At 35.1% G+C, this 10,869-nt stretch overlaps 1 protein-coding gene across 4 annotated transcripts; it reads right to left on the bottom strand.

Annotated features, from left to right (window-relative positions):
* Positions 1-8,089: 8,089 nt before the first annotated feature.
* On the bottom strand, positions 8,090-10,869 carry LOC126709574 (protein LOL1). Of its 4 annotated transcripts, none has more exons than XM_050409868.1 (6): positions 10,783-10,869; positions 10,305-10,468; positions 9,718-9,831; positions 9,470-9,583; positions 9,198-9,307; positions 8,090-8,437 (listed from the first exon to the last, which is right to left on the bottom strand). In XM_050409868.1, the coding sequence occupies exons 2-6, from the start codon at positions 10,366-10,368 to the stop codon at positions 8,399-8,401; spliced, it is 441 nt and encodes a 146-aa protein (XP_050265825.1). In that variant the 5' UTR covers positions 10,369-10,468; positions 10,783-10,869; the 3' UTR covers positions 8,090-8,398. The 4 variants fall into 4 exon arrangements, with proteins under 4 accessions (XP_050265825.1, XP_050265824.1, XP_050265826.1 ...); XM_050409867.1 differs by having other exon boundaries at positions 10,635-10,783; XM_050409869.1 differs by lacking the exon at positions 10,783-10,869 and adding an exon at positions 10,595-10,613.

Genomic DNA, 10,869 nt, shown 5'->3' with positions numbered 1-10,869 from the left:
CTGTTGTACAGGCTTAGAGGAAGGATACACATTTAGACGGTGAGTAATGATGCTAGGGTCTATACCCGGCATGTCTTCATGACTCCAAGCAAATACATCAATACTTTTCCTCAAGAAACAAACGAGGTCCTTCTTAATCCTCTCTTCTAAATCTGCTCCAACCCTGGTGCACCTTTCAGGGTTTTTTTCGTCTAAAGAAATATCTTCCAACACTTCAATGGGCTCAGCCACCATTCTCTTTTCTTCAATATTCATCGTTTGAACTTGCTCATCCATGGCCAACATGGCCAGGTAGCACTCTCTTGCTGCTAGCTGATCTACCTGAACTTGTCCTATCCCATGCTCCGTTGGAAATTTGACTGACAGATGGTAAGCAAACATAACTGCTTTCCAACTATTTAAAGTTGCAAATCAAGGATAGTCCTTCCTTGAAATGGCCAGAGAAAATGAAGGGAGATCCCAATAAGCGCAATAGAAATAAGTATTGCTGCTTCCATAGAGACCATGGGCACGACACGGACGAATGTTATGATTTAAAACAGCAGATTGAAAATCTTATAAGATAAGGAAAGTTGAGAAATTTCCTTGGACGAGAGCATAAGGATGAAAAGTTGAAAGGGAAGGGAGAAGAGTCGTCGCAACCCCCGCTTGGAGAGATTAGAGTTATTATAGGAGGAAGCTCAGCCGATTAGTCGTCCAAATCCAGGAAGACGTATTTGAAAGTAGTGTAGAATGTTCAACTCTCTGGACGATCTCCAAGGACAATGACCACAGACGAGAAAGCAATCACATTCACGGACGCTGACTTTGCTAATTGCCGATTATACAACTAGAAGGGTGTTGGTGGATAACAGAAGTTCAGCAGATATTTTATATTACCCTGCCTTTCAGCAAATGAGGCTCGGACGAGACCAATTTCGTCCAGTAAACTCACCCTTGGTAGGATTCGGTGGAATGAAGGTGCAGTTTGTAGGCACTGTTACATTACCTGTCGCGGTGGGGGCATGCCCACAACAGGTAGCCAGGGACGTGAATTTCTTGGTGGTAGATTGTTCATTCTCCTACAATGCCATAATTGGTTGCATGGCAGGTGCAAATTGACGATCGCGATGGGGATGGCTAGAAGCATCCCTACTTTCTTGATGGCTTGGGCTGGTAGCCCTCAATCTAGTTCGAACCATTGCAACCTTTTTGTCAGAGAAAGGAATTGTAAAACTCAATAAAGTTTAACGAAAATTCCCACAGACGACGCCAACTGATAATACTTAGAAAATCAGTAGGCTGGATGGCACGGATTTTGATGATTTTGGGGGCCTGAAAAAGAAGAAACGAAAGATCAGAGGAAACCGAGGTTGACCGGCCACATACCCTCTGATGATAAAGTTAGTCTCTTATTCTGAAATAGGGAATTCCAAACTTATGGGGATTGTGTCTGGAAAAAACTTACCTTTGTTTGTCGGAGATTCGTGTTTTTATAGGTTCAGGAAACGGTTATCTATTTAATAATTTCCCCTACCTTTACGAAGTTCGGAAAGTTTAGAGTACACCTCCATAACTGCCATGGAGGTTATTTTATGCTCCTTTTCTATAACCGTAGCTCGTCATAAGCAATGGACGGAAGGTCGTCCATTAGCTGTAGAATGGACGCGACGAACTCGTCTAAAAACATCTATGGACGAGTGTGTCAAGGATGAGTAGCTCGTTTTCTGTTATTCCTTCTCAAGACGACCACTATGGACGAGTATGGAGTTGGCTCATTTTTTTAGACATCACCATTATTAAAAAAGAAACTTTGATAGTATTGTCTTTGTATTCATTTCAATACAAATTTTATAAAAAAAAATAATAATAAAAAAAATAAATAAATAAATAAAAGAAAAAAAATTCATAAATGATTAAGTTTACAAAATTTAATGTTTACTAAACTGAAGCCTTTAAGCCTCAACCTCATGAACAAAAATTTTGTGAGTATTTGTAAGAAGAAAAGAACTTAGAAAAGTAAATAAATAAATAAAGAGGAGATCATTTGCAAGTTGACCTGGATATAAAAATTCCTACATGCTCATATTTTTCCTTCAGGTTTTGGGTGGGTTATGGGGATTTGGGTATAATTTTGAATCGGTCTATCGATTATTTGGCATATCTAGCTCATCAATTACAAGTTGATAGACTTTGTACACAATTCATTCCAAACAACTTAAAACATCACTTAGAGGTGAAACTCCTTGACAATATTGCTTTAATTCATTTTTAATTCGTAAAAAACCTGCAGATCTATCATTTGTGAAAAAAAACCCCGATGCATCATCAAAATAGAAGAAGAAAAAACTCAATTGGGAGAAGCAAGTGCAGGCGCAAACATAGACGAGGGTGCAAGCACAGGCGTGGAAGCGAACTCCGACGCAAGAGCGGGTGCGGGTGCAAGCGTAGGTGTAGGAGTGGACGTGGGTGTAGGCGTGGACGCAGACAAGGATGGTGGCGCAAGCGCAGACATGGATGGGGGCATAGGGTCAAGAACAGACAAGGGCACGGGCGTGTACTCAAACTCAGGCATAGGTTTTAGTGAGGATGCATAGGAAAAAAATGAGATTACAAAAATAGATTTTAGAGAAATATTTTCAACAAAAAGAAAAAAATGAAGAAAAAGGGAAAGAAAACCCTAAAAATATTTTACTAGGTATTTTTAGTGAAAATTGTTCAATAATCAAAAAAGATATAAGACAAGGAAGAGATCCAATGCTATTATTTGATGATGATGACATGACTTATCCTTTGATAATATATATGTTGAACAGATGAATTCAAAGTTAGAATGGTCGAGTGCTGTTTAATTTTAATATTAGAGTTTTATTCAATAAAGCATATTTGAATAGAAGTTAATTGGATGGCTGCACTAATTCTTCTCTTTCCTTACTTACTTTCATAGACTTGTTCTTTTACTTCCTTCCTTACTGTCATATACATATGTTCTTTTCCTTAATTGTTCATAATTCTTGTATACTGAGATTTTGTTTTTGTTTTAATAATATTCATTAAAAAAAAAAAACTGTTTTCTTTTTTTAATCATCCAAAGTGTTTTTAACAGATTTTAGTGTCTTCACAGGATTTTATAACACCATACTATGAATTAGAGATTATTAATGAGCACAAGGAGGAGAAAGTGATGGCACCATATTCAAAGCAGGGGCTATGTATTTTGAAATGTGATGATTATTCAATGCAACCGATAATAAGTTAAATCCTTTAACTTAAAGGTTTGTAGCAGATTTTTAATATTGAGACTATGATCATGTTATATGTTCTGTTTTGTTTTTGTTTTTTTGTTTTATCCCCTTTTTAGGGCAGGTTACAACATCTTACTCCAAGGGAGTGCTAAGCACATCTCATCTCAAGATTGACACACCTGAGGATGCAGAGTATGTAGACACACCTAAGGAAGTATGTAGACACACGTGAGGATGTAGAGTAGAGTATGTATGGAAACAACCCCAAATGATCAAAAAATTAAAGGTAATTTTTTTTTTACTTTTTTTTTTCTAATCCTATAAATAACTTGTTTTATTTTTATTTTAATACTAGTCGCTGACCCACGCATTGTGCTTGATTATTTTTTAAGGGTATTATTATTATTATTATTATTATTATTATTATTATTATTATTATTTTGCAATTTTGACAAATTTAATGAAGAGTAATGCATCTTGATGATACTCAAAATTGTCAGTAGATCTATCGGCCAAACCCGTAGTCTTTAGTAAAAGGTGAAGAGTAGTAAACCTGCAAAAATAGAAATACCTTCAAAGAGCACCGGTGTGGTGTCGGCCTAAGACCCTTTGAAGGTTAAGTCAAAAACTCGCAATAAAATTTTAAGAAAAAGTCTCTGAATAGTATTTTTGCATACCTTGAGATTGGAGTATCTCGGTGTTTATATAAGGGTCTATGGATGACTACTTTAGCTGAATTGTAGGGACATGGGGTTATCCATCAGCTAACTTGTAGGATATGGGAGTTATCCCTTAGCTGACTTGTAGGAGATGAGAGTTATCCCTTTGCCGGCGATTGTGTGAATATAGAAGAGTCTTAGGTGTTGCGATCATTGTAATGTAGGCTCAATGTGCGCACCTTTCTTGTCCATCCCTATGGGTAACGGTCGCATATGAAGGTCAAGCTCGCGAATGCTTACTTGTAAGCTCTTGTGTGCGTTAGTTACATCTAGTCTTCCATTTTTGATAGGTACGTAATTTTAGGAAGAGTAATCCATTCGAGAATAGTAACCCATTTGGGAAGAGTAACCCATTCGGGAAGAGTAACCCGTTTGGGAAGACTAGCTCTTTTGGGAAGACTAGATCATCTTTAGCATTGGAGTGGGGCTTGTAAACCGATTGCAGAAAATGGTAGCGCTCGAGCAACGACCAAATATCATTGCGCTTCCCCATGGCGAAGGCCATGGCAGATCGGTGAAGCGCGTCGAGCTCATTATGAATCGCTTTGTGAAAGAACAAAAAAATCAGAATCGATGACCTCACCTCTGAGCTCCTCACACAAGCAGCTTTCGTAGACAAAGAAGAAGATGACAAAGACGAATCGACCTTGTTCACTGAATTTGGTAACACTACCACACCTCCCGACGTCACCATATCTCTCTCAAACTTTCTCAAGAAAATTCTCTCTCTAAAAATAGAATTGTTAGATAAAACAATTGTTGTAGCCAATAACAATTGTTTTTCATTGTCTTTTATGTTAAATTAAACCATAACATATACATATACTTTTTTTAAAACCTTTACATTTACTTTTAAATCATAACCTATACTTTCTTTTTGGACGTGAATCTTTACATATACCTTAAACTCTATACATCTCACTTCCTTGAATACGTAAAAATAGAGATATCTATTCCATAATGATAGTGCCTAATAAGTTTTATCTTTTTTTTCATGATCTCATTTGTAACATTTTTACCATTATTATATTTTATTGGCGGATGATTTGCATAATAGAGATATTAAATAAAAGGAAAATTGTAGAACCGTTCATTAGATTTTTAAAAGTCGTGGTAAGTTTAAATGTGTATATTTAATTTTTGAAATCTTAATTCTACCATAGTCAGTTAACTAATTTGTACATCTCTAAGTCAGTTGAACACATTTTGCATGTTACATATAAATCCTCTTTTCCGTAAGGGTTGAAATAATGTGGACAATTTTTGCTAATATGGAAGTTAAAATTAAAATTTGTATACCTTGTCTTGATGTTGCCTAAAAACTTTGGCAATTCTCTTTCAATAATTATGAAAAGTTTAAGTAGTAATTCAAAAGGTAATTCATTTGTATGCTTATGTTTTTTTTTTTATAAAACTCCATAGACTGAAAATATAAGCATACAATCAGGTATCAATCATCCAAAGTAGCTGCAAGATCCGATATAAAGCTTTTTGCTAGCAGCCCTAGTCTCTGCTCATCCCAACTCTTTCCCTCATTTTGAAGTAGGGGGGGCAAGTGTCTACTGTCCAATAGAATGTGGTAGTCCAATATGATGATACCACATTGGAAGGGGGATGTCCACCGTCCCAGGGCAAGTGTCCTCTGTCCAGTAGAATGTGGTAGTTCAATATGATGATACCATATTGGAAGGGGGGTGTCCACCGTCCCATATACCACCGTAATGTGCAAATGGAAAGCTGCTTTTCCATCATTATCAGCTTCCCTATCACTTCTCTCGATGAAGCGTCGAAGAAGATCTAGCATCAAAGGCAAGGAAGACTCCTATTGAACCCAATTTTTTTTTTTTTTTCATGATCTCATTTGTAACGTTTTTAGTATTATCATATTTTATTGGCAAATGATTTGCATGACTGAGACATTAATAAAAAGTAAAACTGTAAAACCATTCATTGGATTTTTAAAGGTTGTGGTGAGTTTAAATGTGTATATTTAACACCTATTTATATTATACAGCAAGTTACTACGAGTTATGTAAATTTTTAAGTGAAAGAAGAGTTTGTCTTTATGTAATTATTCCTTTTGGTTTTTCTCTAATTCTAGTATTGAGGTTACTGATGACTAGTCTTACATCGCCACTTTTTTAATAATCTAAATTTTTTAGATTATACACATGTTTGTACCTAGATAACCTAGTGCATAACAAATTTTGCTAAACATGTTTTATAATTTAAACTTAGTTAATTCAACATGATATTTCAATTAGCTTAATTTGTTTAAAGTATATTGTCGCTATGCGTGAAGAGCCCAAATTTTTGTTGGGAGAAGCAAGTGCAGGCATAGATGCAGATGCGAATGTAGCCACAGGCATGGAAGCGGACTCAGGCGTAGGAGCGAACATGGGTGTAGGTCGGACACGGATAGGGATGGGGGCACAGGCGCAGTTTTAAATGAGAGTACATTAATAGAGTTTAGAAAAAGAATTAATAAAAAAATAAAAAAATAAAAGGGAAATGAAGAAAGAGTGAAAGAAAACCCTAAAAATATTTTATAAGGGCACGTTTGGTAGACTGTAATAGACATTGTAATGTAATAAATATTCTTATGGCATAATTATTCGGTTGTTTGATTATATTTTTATTACAATGGATAGTTATTCCTTAAGAACAGCTATTCTTCAAAATGAGAAATAAATATTCCTTATTAAAAGTACTGAATATCTATTCCTTCATCTTATGTAATAACTTTTAAAAAAAATTCCTAAAAAGCCATTAGTTGCCACATCTTCAAAAGGAAAGAAAATAAATTTTCCTTGTTGTTAATTATTAGCTCTATTTTGAAAACCCTAAAATAAGTGTATTTTAGAAAATTTGACTTAAAAATGATTTAATTACACCTTCTTTTTATACTCTACTAAATTGTGAATGCATATTCAGGATCCTATTCCTAAATGGTCACCAAACTAATTAATAGTAATACTTATTACATTCCTACTTAATGTATTCCTCATAATACTTATTCCTATTCCCATGTAATAATTATTACAGTGTACCAAACGTGCCCTAAGTATTTTGAGTTAAAATTATTCAATAATCTATCCAAATCTAGAAAGACACAGGACAAGGAAGAGGTCTAATACTATTATCTAATGATGATGACATGACTTGTCTTTTGAAAATATATTTGTTGAACAAATGAATTCAAAGTTAGAATGGTCGAGTGCTTTTCAGAAAATTACATCTAACAAAAAATGTATAACGGTTGTTTAGTTTTAATGTTAGATTTTTATTCAGTAAAGCATATTTGAATAGAAGGACACAATAGAAGTTGATTGAAAGCCAAGTATACATGGGGATACAGAATGGCCATGTGATGGTGGATGAGTGGTTTTGTCAAAGAACTAGTAACGCTTTTTTGAGACCTTGGAAATCTCCTACACAAAATGAAAAGAAGTCAGTTAAAATGTTTACATCATGTGCTACAAAGAAGTACCATTGCACCATCAAAAAGCATTAACATGTTTCCAGTTCATGGAAAAAAAAAGTTGTGGCTAAAGAGGATACATAAATTAGGACACTTTTTCTGGGATGTGAATCAACATGAGACCGGGCCAATTGGAGTTGATTAGAATAAGTTGTACACTGCTGAGATGATTGAATGATAAGATATATAAAATATGCTGCTATACTTTAGCTACTAGCTAGTAATTTTTCTTCTGTGCTTTTGTCAATATATATGACATTGGTTTTAAACTTTATAATGGATAATTTGCTATACTGACCTCATGTTCCCTCTCTCCCTTTCTTGGCAAACAGCTATGTTATCAAACCTTTTCTTGCATATTTTGGTATCAAACTCCTCCGTAGGAAAGTTTTTATCCAATTCTGAATTACATGTTTATGTTGTCTTTGTTTAAAGATTCTATTTGGGTTTTCTCTAATCCTAAAATCCTTGTGAGGTTACTAATGAAAGTCATGATCTTACATCACCACTCATTTAATAACGTACTTCTTTTAGATAATCATCAATCCAATAGTGTCTCTAAAATATCTCTTTGGTCCTCAAATAATTAATGTTAGGTGTCTTAATGCTGCCAAGCAATTGTTTGTACTTGGAAAAATTGGCCCAACAAAAAAGCAGAAAGTATCTGAAGTAAAATCTTCCCGTGTATTTGATGCCACTCATACACACGTCAATGTAAAAGAAAATGAAGTTCATCTTATCTGAAGATTTCCAAAAGCACTCAAAAGTCTTCTAATAGAATAGTTTACATACATCCATTCCAACCTGTCAATACTTATTCATAAAAGACATCACGCAAGGGAAAAAATAACTCTATACAAGTGACTAGGGGAAGGGTCTTCTGCTTGCTGAAAGATACACTGATGGGGAATATTGTTTTACGCAAAACCAAGGTTGTAGAGCTGGTAATGACCAACTTAGTTGTATGAAAATTTTTAACTGTTGAACTTCTGTTCAGTAGTGCTTGCTGAGGCCTGCATCATCCAGTGACACCACAGTTAACAAAATATGAAATATAAATGTACCAAAATAGGGGGAAGTGTTTAGTATTATACAGTTCTTAATTGTGATATTTTGCATATGGTATCTCTCAATGTTAGAGAGAAAAAGGAAGTGGTTAAAGTGTTAAGGATGAAATTCAAGAATAATTTTTGTGAGATTTTAGAGATCATACACGTGTTTGTACCTAGATAACCTAGTGCATAACAAGTTATGCTCAACATCTTTATAAGTTAAACTCAGTTAATTGGTCATGGTATTGCAATTAGCTTAGTTTGTTAAAGTATATTTTAGTTGTACGTGAAAATTCCAAATTTCGGCCCCTAATTCACCTTAATTTCGGCCCCCAATTCATCTTATATAGATAGAACGTAGATAATTGTATTTATAATGTTGCTTATGGAAACATTTGGAAGCACATGAGATTCCATTTGCAAATCCTTTTTTCCCCTTGGGGGTTCAATATGGATTTAGGAGTTAGGGAGAAGACAAAGCAGAAAAAAGATTTCAAAATATTTTTTTTTTAATATTGCAGTTGGCTTCTCTCTACATGCATCTTACCTTGAAGCTTCATTTGCTCATGAATTATACCCCTTAAATAGCTATTAAATTTCAATTTACTGATTAGAAATACTTTCTTCATTTTGAATTTAAATTTTCAGGGTCACTTGCATTATAGCAATAAACCTATTAGTTCCATTAACATCTACCCAGTGAGTGCAAAAGAATACTGACCCCAACTGATGTCACAAAATTGCAGACTGCACATTTCACAGATCGTGCTCCATATTGGTACATCAATAGCATCCTGCAATTACCACAATTGACGTGTGCCACCTGGTTTGCTGTCACAATACATTTGACGATTGCCCCCATTTAGTGATTACTCAATTGTAAGGTTGCCAATCATAACATAGAACAGAGGATATTTCAAAGTTTTAAGAGATTATATGGTGGAGAGGAAAAAAATTCTTGTAAAATTGTTTATGCTGTAAATAGTTATACACCTTCCAAGGCTAGATTCACAGTGTGACAACAAGAACATTGTACACTTGTTGCACCACGAATGTACATGAGCAAGGTGTGGCAGCCTCCACAAACCAACTGGGCCATTTCAGTGCCTGGCAAAGAGTTGTACAAGCAAAAACTGAGTGTTCATTTTCCATGTTTACTTGTTCAGTCCAAATATAGATTGAAAACACTCAAAATTGAACTGAACTTATTATATAAACTCCAAAATAAATAGAGAACATACCGGGAGGTGGCACTGCTGTGACTGCATTGCAGACAGCACAGCATACAGAAGTTGCTCCAACGGGATACAGTAAAAGGTTTCGACATCCAGAACACACAAGCTGGCTCTGCGCACCTGATCACCGACATAGACATAAACTATTTCATCAGTCATAGCTAATAGAAACATAACAACTTTGAACTAGTGCAAAACCACTAATTTCCAGCATTGACACTGTGCTGAAATGTAAAGCAAGTATTGCTAATTCAAGAATTCTCCCATATCTAATATGTTCAATTCTAATTTTATTAGCTTTTGATTTGACTAACCCATCTAATAATTTATTCTTCTCGATGAACTTGTGGGATTTTTTTTTCTCCTTTGAAACTATGCTTGAAATTAATTATATAATTAGACCTTATATTTTCTTAGAAGACAGAATGTAAAGAAAATGAAAAAGAAAAGCCTTTCTTACTACATCTAATTCATCATTTGGTGGTTGAAAGATTCCTAGATTTCTTAAATAATCCTCTTATTTATCAGAAATGAGAAAGATAGAGATTTGACATTGTTAAAGCTTAATCTAAGTATGGAACTGTGTAAGATACCATTAGCAGGTGGTGTATATGGTGCTGGAGCCGGTGTCGGGTATGGGGCAAGCGGAACTGGCATTATAAAATCTCAGAGAGTTACTCTTTTCTCTTCCTAGCTCTTTGTAGTTTACTCCCTCAGACAAGCAGAGCGCGCTCATTCTCTCCCATACTTACCATTCCTGGATAGAGAAAGAAAAAAGCACACTTGAAAATGTTACTACAAAGGGCCTGCTAAAACACCTTAGGTTGTCTAGCAATTTAAGCCACATATCAATGAAAAACACAAGGAAAGAGATGTAATAGACCATGCAGAAAAGGATGTCAGACAATTAAAAATTACCATACCCAAATTGAGAAATTTTGCATTAAAAGCAACCCATGAAGCAAAAGCAGTGATGAAGATGCCAGGAAAAAAAAAGGAAAGAAACTTAAATCCACTTCATAGGACAATGAAATTGAGCTTTAACATCGTGGAAGTGGGGCAGACACATACCTTTGCAACTTGTAGCAGATGAAGTGGAGAGAGAGAGAGAGAGAGAGAGAGCGACAGGATGTTAGTGGACATTGGACTAAAGTACTG

Source organism: Quercus robur, chromosome 12, assembly GCF_932294415.1.
Source record: "Quercus robur chromosome 12, dhQueRobu3.1, whole genome shotgun sequence".
NCBI lineage: Eukaryota > Viridiplantae > Streptophyta > Magnoliopsida > Fagales > Fagaceae > Quercus > Quercus robur.
This window is presented reverse-complemented; position numbering and strand designations above follow the sequence as displayed.